The 15,437-nt window shown below is 35.0% G+C and overlaps 1 protein-coding gene across 1 annotated transcript; it reads left to right on the top strand.

Moving 5' to 3' along the window:
- The first annotated feature begins 7,487 nt into the window (after positions 1–7,487).
- On the top strand, positions 7,488–14,614 carry LOC123560805 (chitin deacetylase 7-like). Its single transcript, XM_053552797.1, has 8 exons — positions 7,488–7,626; positions 8,803–8,940; positions 10,010–10,268; positions 10,682–10,780; positions 12,046–12,192; positions 12,657–12,780; positions 13,481–13,607; positions 14,057–14,614. The coding sequence occupies exons 2-8, from the start codon at positions 8,815–8,817 to the stop codon at positions 14,156–14,158; spliced, it is 984 nt and encodes a 327-aa protein (XP_053408772.1). The 5' UTR covers positions 7,488–7,626; positions 8,803–8,814; the 3' UTR covers positions 14,159–14,614.
- Positions 14,615–15,437: the final 823 nt, after the last annotated feature.

Below are 15,437 nucleotides of genomic sequence, written 5' to 3'. Positions count from 1 at the left end.
AGGATAAGTTCGATTTATTCGCTATATCTTTTAAATGTTTTAAAATAACGAATTTGCTTCGGTGGCATTCGTTGATTTAATCTTTCATCTAAATGATGATATGATTTTAAATGTTGTAAGTTTACGCTTTGGACTTTTAAACGTACCACCCTTGTTTTCCATTGACGTCAATTGTAGATGTCTATTTTTTTTGCTAAAATTTAGGGTAAGTTTTGTTTGTATATTGTTCAAAGTACGAAAATCGGTGAAAATAATCGTTTTTGCTTCGGTGATGTTCTACAGAATAATTATTGCTCGACTCAATTGTGCAAAAATAGTTTTAATTTTTTTTTTATTTAACTTAACCTTTGGGTGTTTTATAACGTCACTATTACTTTTAAAATGAAGGCTCGGGCCGACTCGGAATTTTCCGGATTTTTCCGAATGAGAGCAGACGACTCGGTATACAGGTAGTTTCCAGTTACGGCAAATTTTATGTCAAAGTAAATTTACGTTTTTAAATACCTGGATGTAATCATCATAATTTATCAATTATTTTGCGTCTATTTTTCAGAACAATGATTAAAGATTATACATATTTTGACATGCGAATGCGTGAAAGAAGGGACCAGAGGTAAACAAAAGTAGATACATATGGGATTTTTTATTGGGGAAAAAAGGCAGACACAAAGATGAAATTGTCTGTACTTAGAGAAAGTGTCAGCTTGATTATTTGTCCAATTGTTTTCTTAAGTACATCAAAATATGATCCTTGTATTGGATGAAGAAAGTCCTCAACTGTCAAAAATGTGCGATTTATTTTTGTTATTTGCACACACCTTGACACGCAAGATTCCTCAACCTTTTCTTTAACCAGTTCGCTTAAGTGTTTTAAAATGGTTAAATGACAATGAATGAATGATAAGATGGAGAGTAAATTATTCGTATTTCAATCTTTTAGCATGTTAATCAAAACTCAGACAGCGTAAGCGAAGATTAATTTAGAAACTGACAGTTTCATATCAGGATTTTTATTTCAATCAGATGTAATAGATATAAATTTTTGAGTAAGCTCTAACTGATATTTAATTAGATAGTCCCTTGCTTGTTACTTTTATTACCTTTTCACTGTAATAAAATTTTAACACCATGCATGGATAATTATGGGGTGATAGTGGATGTTTCGCACTTTTATAGCACATGTCTCTTTGAAAAAAGGAGGCATTTAATAACGGCAATAAAATGGGAATTAATAAAAAGACAATGCTTATGTTTTATTCTTTATTAAAGTAAACAGTAAACAAGACATTACGAATGATTGTGTTTTTTTTTTCGACTGTTTCATTGTATTGCTTGTTCAAGATCATAAAATGCTTTCACGGGTAAAAAGACATTTAAGTACTACCTGGAACGACTACAGACCTTTCTGGTACTACCAGCTAAATATGTAAATAAAGATGCAAGGAAAAGATATGATATGCCCTTTAAGTACTTATTTTCTTTATTATTTTACTTAAAATTTATTATATCTCAAACTTCACCCTTCCTTCGCTCATGTCACATCACTCTCTACAAGTGTCTTTAATCCGCTTAAAACATAAATGGTAGGGAAAAGACTAAGTTACTTATTACCTGAAGGCAATAAATATCGATTTTGTAGATAAGGTGATTTATGACCCCCACTTAATCTCGGAAGTTTACGTAAAATTTACGGACGATAACGATCATACCTGTCGCATTATCGATTTTTCCCCAGCCTGCATAGTACAGAAAGTTCGATATGAAAGCGCCAAATACCCTATAGGCATACAGACACTAAATAGAAAAATGGCGCGAAAAAAAATGGTAGTCGCATAATGGCGGATACAAATAGTCCTCAGTTTTTTCGCTGTGTAGAGCTATTTTCCTTATTTTCTTTGCATTTTTTTTTGGTAAAATTACATGACAGATCTATGCTTGACATGAAGATAGCATTTTGATCATGAAATAACACCATGACAAAATTTTTCATGGAAACTTAGATCATACACCACCAGTATAATTTGGGGTCTCATTTTTTAGCTGATTTTGCAGTTTGTGTGTTTGACTGAAATTATTTTTCTTGCATCAAACATGACCCCCACTTTTCTTTTGATTTTTAGTTAGCACTGACAATATTCTTCAAGAAAATGTAAGTTACAGAAATTTAAAATGGGTCCTGATGTGTGCTGCGGTCATTGGAAAAAGGTCAATTTTATATAGAATAAAGAACAACAACTATTTAGTGTGTTATAACCTATAATAATAATATAGGTTATAACACACTAAATAGTTGTTGTTCTTTATTCTATATAAAATTGACCTTTTTCCAATGACCGCAGCACACATCAGGACCTATTTTAAATTTCTGTAACTTACATTTTCTTGAAGAATATTGTCAGTGCTAACTAAAAATCAAAAGAAAAGTGGGGGTCATGTTTGATGCAAGAAAAATAATTTCAGTCAAACACACAAACTGCAAAATCAGCTAAAAAATGAGACCCCAAATTATACTGGTGGTGTATGATCTAAGTTTCCATGAAAAATTTTGTCATGGTGTTATTTCATGATCAAAATGCTATCTTCATGTCAAGCATAGATCTGTCATGTGATTTTACCAAAAAAAATGCAAAGAAAATAAGGAAAATAGCTCTACACAGCGGAAAAACTGAGGACTATTTGTATCCGCCATTATGCGACTACCATTTTTTTTCGCGCCATTTTTCTATCTAGTGTCTGTATGCCTATAAGAAAAACTTTTTTCTCTGACAGTGTGCCAATTTCATTTGAAATGTACAAGAAACCCAAATGCATGAAGAAATACAAGGTTTTAGCTTGATATCAACTGTTTCCAAGTTTTTATGGCATTTTCAGTACCATAAGACAAAGCGTCAGATTTTGTCAAAAATAGCTGTCGCGACATAATGTTGAAGCAGTTACCCTAAATTCAGCCTTGTTTTGCCCTGTTTTGACATTGTCTACTCTGATCTGCATGCAAATTACACATTTAAACTGTTATATATCTTCACTTTTACCTCTGATGGACAGAAAATAGCAGTCAGTAGCCTATAAATATGCAGTTTTTGAAAAAAATACACCCAAAACAGTGAAAATGTGATATTTTTGGGTTTTATCCTCATTTTCAACAAAATTGCAATTAATTTGTCATTTTCTATCAAAATCTAATCAAACTAGCCCATTTCCACCATTATCTGGCCAGATTTCATTTTTTTACCACTGTCATCTTATAAATAATGAAAAAAAATCGCGAAAACTGCGGCGTACATTTAACCGTCGAAATACGTGCATTACAATCACTGGAGTATGAAACAAATAAAGAGAAAATAAAGTCTTTAATATCGAACGAGAATTTTTTGCACACGTTCCTAAGCAAAAACGTATTTCGTATTTTAAGAAACACTGTCAAGCTGAGAAGATAAATATTAAACACACAAATAGAAAAGTAGCACTGCACAAAAACAATTAGCTTACGATGATGGAGAACGTCCTTTCAAGCAATATTTGAGGTGCTTAATAGCGATTAGTTATTCCGGGGCCTGTTTCTAGAAGCCTTATAGTGATAAGTTATTCCGGGGCCTGTTTCTAGAAGCCTTATAGCGATAAGTTATGTTTGGGTTTGTTTCTAGAAGCCTTATAGCGAGAAGTTATTCCGGGGTCTGTTTCTAGAAGCCTTATAGCGATAAGCTATGTTTGGGCTTGTTTCTAGAAGCCTTATAGCGGTAAGTTATGTTTGGGCTTGTTTCTAGAAGCCTTATAACGATAAGTTATTCCGGGGCCTGTTTCTAGAAGCCTTATAGCGATAAGTTATGTTTGGGCTTATTTCTAGAAGCCTTATAGCAAAAGGTTATTCTGGGCCTGTTTCTAGAAGCGTTATAGAGATTAGTTATTCTGGGAGCTATTTTAAGAAGCCTTTTACCGATAAGTTATTTTTGGGCCTGTTTCTAGAAGCCTTATAGGATTACCTATTCGGGGACCTATATCTAGAAGCCTTGTAGCGATAAGTTACTTTTGGGTCTGTTTCTAGAAACCTTGTAGCGATAAGTTTCTTTTGAGTCTATTTGTAGAAGCCTACATCTTTGGAGTAAACTGTGCAAAAAGATGTTTCCCGAAACTTGATTTAATTTGGTTTAAACTTAAGACAAGTCTAATACTAAACAATGAAAATAACGCGGCATTTAATCAAAATTGTGATCTACATGTTAATCCTCAGTCATAATTTTTAACAAGAACATATTTGAGCCGCACCTTTAGAAAACCAACATAGTGCATTTGCGACCAGCATGGATCCAGACCAACACGCGCATCCGCGCAATCTGGTCAGTATCCATGCTGTTCGCTTTCAAAGCCTATTGCAATTAGAGAAACCGTTAGGGAACAACATGGATCCTGACCAGCTGATCTGGATCCATGCTGGTCACAAATGCACTATGTTGGTCTTCTCATGGTGCGGCTTATATTGAATTTGTACGCCACAATTGTGTGAACTGTGAACGTTCTGAATATTGGTACCGTACACGCGACAAAATAAAAACCTTCATGTACGTACACATACCCGTACAAGTATGAAATCCCAGTATCACTACGACGGGGATGAAAGCATAACTGATAATGGTTTTTATCAGGGTTAAAGGTCAATAATGATTAAAAATTTTATTTTATAAACAGATGAAACAGTTTGCCATTAATCAAACATTTGACTAATGTTATAGAAAGTTATTATCAGAAATAGGATTCAACAAGAAATAAATGAGCCGCGCCATGAGAAAATCAACATAATGGCTTTGCGACCAGCATGAATACAGACCAGCCTGCGCATCCGCGCAGTCTGGTCAGGATCCATGCTGTTCGCTAACAGTTTCTCTAATTGCAATAGGCTTTGAAAGCGAACAGCATGGATCCAGACCAGACTGTGCGGATGCGCTGACTGGTCTGGATCCATGCTGGTCGCAAAGCCACTATGTTGGTTTTCTCATGGCGCGGCTCAAATGTATTTTATGTTCATAACTCAACGTGTGGCAGCCACCTGTTAAACAAAGGCATTATGAGAGTTTAAGGAAGCCTCGACATGTCACTATACAAACTGGACCTTGTCATTATTCCTTACCCTGCTAAATTTCTGTAATAAACTTGTCCATCTTTCGATTTGGATATTACCATTAACTGTTAAAAGGGGTGCTTATCAAAACGATACTGACTGAATGGCGAACAGTGCATATCTTGATCAGACTGCACGGATGTGCAGACTTGATCATGATCTGCACTGGTCGCAAAGGCAGAATCGTGTCCAGCATAATAAAGGGGGTTAACTTTTACATCATTTGATTTAGCGTAAGAAGACAGGTCTTGATTATATGTTTATTTACTTAATGATACCTTACACAATTTTTGAAAACAATATTTAATAAAAAAAGTCATACTCCTTACACAAACATATTAAATCATTCAACACTAAAATATAGGTTTCTGCATTAAGTATTATGTTAAAGTTGTTAAATAACAATTATTATTATTGAAATGCATAGGTTGATTTTGTATAACCGTTTAGGTTACACTTTATGATACTTATGATTTATCTTAAGTTTAATCAGGATTGAACTCATAAAGATATAATTTACGTATTTTCGCGAAACGGGACACATGAGTCGTTAATGCGTAATCGACTAGGGTAACATTCGTCTTGCCCTGGGATCAAACTAGCTACCTCTATACATTGTGAGTTTTTGTTGTCTCTAGTCAACTAAAGAAATTATTTCAGTTCACACAGGACATTCAAGCACGAGCTTTTGTCATGGGGTTAACGTCACCCGATACATGTCATATGCTTTGATATAACATCTTGAAAGACTGTTAAAACTACTTATAGATTATAATGTTGTTGTTATCATATTATGTCAGAATAACAATGAGAGATAAATCTTAAATATAGACAGATAAATATGTTTGATTTTGATAAAAGCTTGGTATTGAGGACCAATATGTCTGAGCTTGAGGAAGTCAAAATATACAGTATGAGGAAGTCATGGTGTGGGGGTCAAATTAGCTCAGTTATTTTGTCGGGTTTAAAATATGGAAACTTGAAAGAAAGTTCCGCAAGCTGGCAGGACCGCATCGCTACGTGGATCCTAAGAAAGTAACAATCACAGGCAGATTTTATTTCCCTAGTATTGCCTCTTTTAAAAGAGTGACCAACCTGGCAGTATCTTCGACAAACCGACTTGATATCTTCCACACCATATAAGCTAGTTTCTTTTGTCGAGTTTAATGTATGGCGGCTTTGGTAGATACTTTCACAATCCAACTCAAAGGTGGTTTTTTTCGACTTGAAGACAAAACGGTGATAGTTTATGTGAGAAACCACTCAGCCACCGGTGATTCCATTTCTGTTGATATCATTGAAGATTTAATTAATGGCATCATTTTTGTTCAAAATATATTATAACCTGAAGGTCGTGAGGTTTCAAAAGCGTCGAAACACAAGTACTATTCCCCAATGATAACATGATATCTGCAAACACAAAATACATTCAAATAAACATAATTGTCATGGACAATTCAAAATTTTTGTTTAAAAGTAGGAAAAATGGCAAAATACACTGATGTGGACGGCCACATTTGAGTGGGCCACGGAGGCATATCTGCCGTACATAAAGACGCTTGCTTCCTCTGAGAGTTATTAGGCGGGTTTGAATTCAGGCATAGTACGTGGGGCACTTTCCCCAATTCATCATTTAATACATAATAACACCGTTTCATAATTAGATATCTATCACATTTTGATCAAGGAACAATATTAAATTTGCTCTGCGAAACATTAAGAGAAGATTCACTTTATTATCGAAGTGTTAAAAGCTATGGTTTTAGTTACAGGCTTACAGAAACATCTGCGGCAGTGATGCAAGTGTGATTGAATATATCCTTTCTAGCGTATTTTTGACAACAGACTAATACTTTTATAATGAATACAGTTGAAACTCGGTATCTCGAATTTCAAGAGGTCGAGCGTATAACATCGAGATAACCAAAGTTCAACTAAGTTACTTTCTGCAGGTGTTTTCAGGACGGGACTTGAAAATGTCTTCGAGATAGCCGGAATTTTAATATAAACAAGTTCGAGATATCAAGTTTCGTCTGTAATTATGACCTCCCTTGCACTTTAAGCTAATAGATGCATAATCGATAACTGGCAAGTACCTGCTGAATAACTGCCTGAGTCAAGAGTTGTTCTTGATGATCACAAGAAAAGCAATAACGTAAAACTCTATCAATCAATATAGTCCTAAAATATAATTCTCAAATAAAATACAATTTTTTTGAAATACATTTTGATAGTTTAAAGGACGTAGAAATAAATGTCTAAGCTTTTTATTCTTTCTTAACTTTCAACAAAAGGAACTATTACATTGAGAACAGAGTGTCATTCCTAACATGCAGAACCACCTTAAAACAACCTTAAAGTCTCTCATCTATCAGTTTTGGGCCTGTTATCAATGTGGTTGTCTTGATATTCGTCATTATCTCCCTAATATAAATTTCCATATCTCATCTATGGTTTGATCAGATAGACTATTGTGTACATGATCATTCAACTGGTTTGATTCAGATTAATAGGTAAGAATATTTCACATTTATAGCTTACGTTGAATTCAGTGTTTTTATTATTTCTGATTTTCTTGGATTATGGAGTCCATTTGGTTTTCTAATATAATGAAGTTCCACTTTAAGCGGTCCCAGTGTGGAGTGTTTTATCATATCTCATGAACAGACTTGATTTAAGAGAGACTGCTATTATTTTGCTTTTTTGCGTTCTATGTTTCTAAAAGGTCTTCTTACAGATTTACTTTTGCTTTAAACTAAAGCAGCGAAACTGTACCATCGAAATAACATTTGAGCCGTGCCATGAGAAAACCAACATAGTGACTTTGCGACCAGCATGGATCCAGACCAGCCTCCGCATCCGCGCAGTCTGGTCAGGATCCATGCTGTGCGCTAACGGTTTCTCTAATTGCAATAGGCATTGAAAGCGAACAGCATGGATCCTGACCAGACTGCGCGGATGCGCAGGCTGGTCTGGATCCATGCTGGTCGCAAAGCCACTATGTTGGTTTTTTTCATGGCACTGCTCATTTTATGATATACAGTTTCAGTTTGAGAGAAATGTGAAACATTTTCAATATTTGATATAGTTTAAACTTACAATATTACTACAACATGTTGTCATATTTTTGAATAACACAATAATACTTACTTTATGTATATATTTCAAATTTAACAATAAATACATGTAATTAGTTTCTAAGATTCGATATGAAACGCGTGATGAGGTTATTTTTTTATTTCATCTTTAACATTTTGCTGCTATTGAACTAGAAGTGAAAGCAGTTCAGTCAATGGGAACAGAACATAACAGAATATTAGTTACATACACGTACAAATGCAAATGAATGTCATATATAAGCAGTGTGTATATGACTTGAACTCTGTGTTGTTTAAACATTTTTGGTCCTTTAGGCTCTTGTTGTGTAACAGCGTTTCAAATAAATCTGTGCTCTCGGCCACGATAGATATTTCACATTTGAATAGTTACCTGTCATAAAAAAAAAATTAACAAAACAAAGCCTGTTATCTGTTATCTGCTTAACTGCGCTCAAATCTTCCAAAACATCTTCTTACAGATTTGATAGGTCAAATACTATCGCAACCTCTTTAAACGACCAAACAACGATTTTATTCAACGACAAATCACTTTTTGGGGATACTTGTTATTTATTTCTCTATTACTTTTAGTTCTGCAAGAGGATGCTGCGTTTGTACTTGTTATTATCGGCCCTTGTCGGCCTGAGTTTGCAAGCCTGTGAACCCAGTTCTTGTATGTTACCAAACTGCCGATGTTACAATGATCCTGCCGCACCCGGTGGCCTTGAGGCAAGTATATATTTGCCTTATTTTGAAATAAGAATCTATTATATAATTGGTATCGCTAAATTTTCACATTTTTCAACTCGTTTCTATGACATGTAAACCTTATATTCACAGCTTGAATTCTAGGTTCAATGATACTTCCAGATTCAAATAGTACATTGTTAAATGAGCCGTGCCATGAGAAAATCAATATAGTGGGTTTGCGACCAGCATGGATCCAGACCAGCCTGCGCATCCGCGCAGTCTGGTCAGGATCCATGCTGTTCGCTAATACTGCAGTAGGCTTTAAAAGCGAACAGCATGTATCCTGACCAGACTGCGCGGATGCACAGGCTGGTCTGGATCCATGCTGGTCGCACACCCACTATGTTGGTTTTTTCATGGCACGGCTCAAATATATTTCCTCAGTGTACAAGCATTTACAGTTTCGATTAAAATTTTAGAGTACCAGATACCAATGTGCTCAATAGTTTTGTCGTCCTACATCTGTATTTCTAATCATTTGTGTTATTTAAATGACACCTTTAGATTTCATATTCTTTACAGATTGTTTGAATATTTGTACTTTCATGTTAACACTATTTTTAGAGAATTCGCCATAATAATTTCTTCATATTAAAATGGTAAGACTTTACTTTTTTGGCCCATACTGTATAAATATTTACCATTTTCTTGTATACGGAAATATCATCAAACTAGTGATTTCCCCATGAAGTAGCCTACTTATTGAATATCAAATGTTTTGATCAGTCTTGAAAAAATGGCAATCTGCGTTATCATTTTATTCGCCTACCTCTCTTTTTTCAGTATATCGGTCCGTTAAAAATTTCGGACACTGAACTTAATGTTGTTACTTTTTCATGAAAACCGGAGAAATCCGAAAATGAACGGAAATTGCCGATTGTCATTACGGGTCCATTACGGGTGGCTCTATCATTAGCAACAACAGACTATGGCTAAACGTTTGTATAAGAAGAACATCATACATTTGTTTTAAACTATGCAGAACCTTCATGTACACGATCTTATTTCGATTCAAAATGTTTTAAAAATTTAATCGTTAAATCTACAGAAATCTGAAATTCCACAAATAGTGATGGTTTCTTTCGAGGGAGCAATCAATATGGAAAATATCAACTACTATAGGCCACTCTTTAATGACGTCAACAATCCAAACAACTGTCCTGCCAGGGGAACATTCTTCATCCAGGACTCTGGGACAGATTACAAGCTTGTAAATGCACTTCGCGCTGAAGGTCATGAAATAGCGATACAATCAGTTGATGGTAAAACACCGGGCAGTTCGACTGAATGGATAGATGCAATTAAAAGTAAGACTACGTTTTCGTTTGAACTATCAAAATGGATATTACATGCCACATCATTGCAGCCCCATTAATGAGGAAAAAGAATCGATGGCTTCTTGTGAATATCGTTAGGAATGAATCTGTAAATTATTATACAATAGTTTTGCCGCTTTGTTAAATAGCCGGACTATATTTAGGTCCGTCTGCTGGCACAGTTGTTATACTATAATATTAGTACCTGGAATTATAACAATTTTTGTCTCCATTTTATTTTATTTCTGGAACGTACGTTTTCTTTTCGCTAACCTTCAGACAGTATATCATTTCATATGAGATTTTATTATTGAGAAGCAGTAGTTCTTTTCTGTTGGCAAAAACTGCGTTTAGCGAGTAGGCCCTCAGTTGGTTTATTGTTGTTTTTTTATCTGTTTCTATAGAGGTCAGGGGTGAACTTGATGGTATTGGAATTGATTTGAAAGAAGTACAAGGCGTTCGAGCACCGGAACTGGCCCTAGGAGGAAGCGATGAAATGATTGGTAAAACATTCCGTTCTCACACGAAAGTTCAGATAAAAAGCATTAAACAATAGACTCTTGATAATGCAAGAAATGAAACTTTGTTTTCTTCATGAGTCTAACATCGAAACACTTTATCTACATTACAAGTTAAAAATACTGAATCAAGTTCGGTAAATAGAAATTATATGTAGACTATCACTGAACACTGAAACATATGGAGCGCCTAAGTTGCATTATATTTCTAAAAACGAAATAACATATCTAAGTGGCGAAATGATTTTCGGAAACCACAAAACACAATTATTCAAATATATCGTAAATGCGAAATATTGTTTCGTTTTCTTTGAAATGTATATTGTTTTTTGTTAGAAATAAAAAGTGTCGAATTCGATTTAAGGGACTTCGTAGAAGCGTGTATATATCGTTAGAAATAGCAATGTTATGCTGTTCCTTAGATGTAATAACCAATAAACTATCATCAGAGAATTATTAGTACATAATACAACATTTAACATTATCTTGCCTCCTACAAGTTTCTTGCATTTCTGTTGGTCAATAGACGTCACGTGGAGACAAGATATATTCCATATCCTGCTAGTACATTTCAGATAATTATGAATTTTGATTAAAAAAAATGGCTGCCGCTTTGTTAATTTACAAAATATTAGATTATAGCATGTGAGTAAAGGGTAGTCGGCAAGATAAAATCGTTACACAGCTTGTTGGTGACAGGATACGGGATATACGCTGTCTCGAAAATCCATATCAGGCTAGAGCTTCGCTCTCGCCTGATATGGATTTCCTCGACAGCGTATATCCCGTATCCTGTCACCGACCAGCAGTGTAACTAATAATACCATTGTTAAAAGACACTGAAGTACACATTGCATTTGACTTGCAGAATGTGAACTAACATATATATTTGAGCTGCGCCATGAAAAAAACAACATAGTGGATTTGCGATCAGCATGGATCCAGACCAGCCTACGCATCCGCGCAGTCTGGTCAGGATCCATGCTGTTCGCTAACGGTTTCTCTAATGGCAATAGGTTTTAAAAATGAACAGCATGGATCCTGACCAGACTGTGCGGATGCGCAGGCTGGTCTGGATCCATGCTGGTCGCAAAGCCATTATGTTGGTTTTCTCATTGTGCGGCTCATTCCAGTGGTAACGTTTGATTATCCGAGTAAAGTGTTTCCGGATGACCTTGGCAAGTAACAAAAAATTGTAAATGCTTAGACACAAAAGACTAATTCTCTAGGGATAATTCTTTAATTTACAGGCATAGGTACGAATAGCATGCTGTACGATTCTTCCTGTTCCAACGTTGGGTACTCTGATGCCAACACTTTCCTATGGCCATACACCTTCGACTACCTGCCAACTGCGACATGTGATAATGGAAAAGCCCCGGACAAGCCGTTTCCAGGTATATTCTTTGTTGCTTGTTATATCACTATACATAATCAACGTGTCAACATATCTGATATAAACATAGGTTTTGAGGCAACATTTAATGTGTTCTGTTTTTACTTGTAGAGAGACAAAGCCATAATTTAAACAGACACACGTCTTAAATACTTTAACATCTATTTTTTTCATTTACTATTTGTAGATGGGCCATGTGTACACTAGTAATTACATTGTTGTGTTTTGTATATCAAACGGCTTGTTGTATTTAACTTGCGTTAGAGAGAATTTCAGTACTGTCAAAGTTGAAAACTAGACAGACAGAAAAATTCACCGAAATATCTTAAATTTTGTGAGAAGGATAAGTCTTCTTTTACTGAAGTAATTCTAGATGGATAACAGAGAAAACCTTTATGTTGAACATTGTTAACTGATAAAAGATCAACAACGCAAATATGCATTATTAGAATCATCCATTTTCAGGAAAGTGGGAGGTACCTATCGCTGATCTTCATGACCTTGGAGGAGACATGCTCCCATGCCCGGTTCCTTCTGCATGTCGCAATATTACCACAAAAAAAGATGCCTTCGATCTGTTTTTTAATGCGTGAGACATTCTTTTATTGTTTAGTCTACTGTATCTTTTTCATGCTATAAATTAAGAACCATTAACTTTCTAAAACCGGTGTACTTTCTAATTTGGTGTTTGTTGAAAACAATTACTTATAATTCAGATGTTTATAGTTTTGTTTGTACTTTCAAATAAAAATGACAAACAGTCTTACATGCAACTGACATTTTTACGAAGTAAATTTTTTGTCCTTTTAAATAAAAATAATCTGCTGACGTGCACGCAAATATCGTTTTTGCATTAAGTCATTGTTCGTCCTTTCCGATAAAAATATCTATATACTTGAATGCTACTGATGTTTTTACATTAAGTCATCGTTCGTCCTTGAATGCTGCTGACGTTTTTACATTAAGTCATCGTTCGTCCTTGAATGCTGCTGACGTTTTTGCATTAAGTCATTGTTCGTCCTTGAATGCTACTGACGTTTTTGCATTAAGTCATCGTTCGTCCTTGAATGCTACTGACGTTTTTTCATTAAGTCATTGTTCGTCCTTTCCGATAAAAATATCTACATATACTTGAATGCTACTGCCATTTTTGCATTAACTCATTGTTCGTCCTTTCCGATAAAAATAGCTACATACTTGCATGCATCTGACGTTTGTATTTAAGTCAATGTCCTTTCTAATACATAATGATCTACAGACTTTCACGCAAATGACGTTTATGTTTTCAGATTTGCTGATCATTACAATGGTAAAAGGACACCGTTTTTGATGATAGTTGATCCCGCCTGGGCGGCTAACCAGGACAAAAGGGACGGAACAACAGAGTTCCTTCAATACATTAGAGCCGCCTTTGGGGTAAGCAAAGTTGAAACATATTTGCATAGAATTCTTAACTGTCAAAGTACAATGATAATGGATGAAATAAGAAAGTTATAATATTGTTTTCCTGTACCTTAAAGCAAAACGTAAGTGAAAATACTTAAAGTTAATATCTAAGTATTACAATATACATGTATGTCAGTTCCAGTTCAATGCTCGGTTATATTTTGAGTTGGCTTGTGGTAAAAACTACTCGAAATCGTGTATTAATGAAAACTGAACATTCTTTTTTATGCAAAGGAATAGCATATTATGTCAACTTAAGATTATCTGGAACTATTAGAGGAGATCGTTAGATTTCTTTTAACAGGTTTCAGTTAACAGTTTTTATGTAGAAATATTTGTAATCTAACATTTTTGCTTACAGGTATGAAATAGATCGGTGTTATACATCCATAGTTATTGGTGCTTTCATTTACTTGCAGGATAACGTATGGGTTCTTCCTATAATACGGACTCTGGAATGGATTCAAACACCGGTACCTGCCGCAAATTTGACAGACTTTTCGCCTTGGCAATGCAATTAATCTGTCAGAAACGAGTTTTTTATTTGTTAGGATATACCATGTAATATACCAACGAAAAAACATTGCACCATAGTAACATAATTTTCACTCGAGTTTATCTTTATGTCTTTGTTGTTATTATACGTGATATACTATATTACAAATGTTAAATGGATAAAAATGTCAGTAAGATAACAAATGTTGAAACCATTAAAAATGTCGATGCCAAATGAAGAATACCATATGTACTATAATGATCTAATAAATAAAATTGATAAGCCTTTGAAAGTAATAAAAAATCATGAAAGCATGTTTGTTTATACGTATATAATGAGTTAGTTTCTTGCGATAAACTTTTGATGAAAAGTTTTGTAACTGCTTTACTTAAAATTTCGTCAAGAAATCGGACGTGTAAGTCCACTTTGTGACATCTTCCTGCTCTGCTGTATACAAATAAAGTTGTTATAGTTCTTCGAATTACATCTTCCTGTTCTAATTTACAAAAAAAAAGATGAATTCAAATATATAATATCAATGACATCTGTCCTACTTTACAAGAACCCGTAGTTGCATCCGTCCTGCTCTGCTTTGTACGACAACAGATGTTCAAGTCCTCCAAGTGGTATCTGTCTTTCTTTGCTTTGTACGAAAACAGGTGTTCAAGTCCTCCTGGTGGTATCTGTCTTTCTTTGCTTTGTACGAAAACAGGTGTTCAAGTCCTCCTGGTGGTATCTGTCTTTCTTTGCTTTGTACGAAAACAGGTGTTCAAGTCCTCCTGGTGGTATCTCTTTCTTTGCTTTGTACGAAAACGGGTGTTTTTAAGTCCTCCCAGTAGTATCTATCTGGCTCTGCTTTACACGAAATCAGGTGTAAAAGTTCCATCAAGTGGAATCTGTCCTGCTATTCTCTGCGAAAACATATGTTTAAGTCCTCCCAGAGGAATCGGTCCTACACGGCTTTGTACGAAAATAAGTGTTTTAGCCCTCACGCCACCGGCATCTGTCCTGGTCTACTTTGTGCAAAAATAGATGTTCAAGTCTTTCCAGAGGCATCCGTCCTACTCTTCTTATGAAGCTATTGATTTCATCGATATGCCTAAAAGATTTCGTGAAAAAACATGTTATCGGTTCTCTTTCAAAATGTTTCAAGCATTATGAATCTCAATCTCCATAAAAATTTCGTTTTTATCTATAACAAGTGTTTAGGACTTGGATATACTATCCATTACCTTTTACAAAATGAGGCTGTAAGAACTCTAAATGTTGTAATTCTGAAATTGGTCATGTCATCACATGTAATT

The sequence above is a fragment of the Mercenaria mercenaria genome, chromosome 10, assembly GCF_021730395.1.
Source record: "Mercenaria mercenaria strain notata chromosome 10, MADL_Memer_1, whole genome shotgun sequence".
NCBI classification, from domain to species: Eukaryota; Metazoa; Mollusca; class Bivalvia; order Venerida; family Veneridae; genus Mercenaria; species Mercenaria mercenaria.
The sequence above is the reverse complement of the archived record's forward strand: the minus strand, read 5'-3'. Positions and strand labels throughout refer to the sequence as shown.

Coding starts and splice junctions, on each gene's coding strand:
- LOC123560805 (XM_053552797.1), top strand. CDS start 8,815: ATGCTGCGTTTGTACTTGTTATTATCGGCCCTTGTCGGCCTGAGTTTG. Junction 8,941..10,009: donor CCGCACCCGGTGGCCTTGAG/GCAAGTATATAT, acceptor TTAAATCTACAG/AAATCTGAAATTCCACAAAT. Junction 12,781..13,480: donor TTCGATCTGTTTTTTAATGC/GTGAGACATTCT, acceptor TTATGTTTTCAG/ATTTGCTGATCATTACAATG.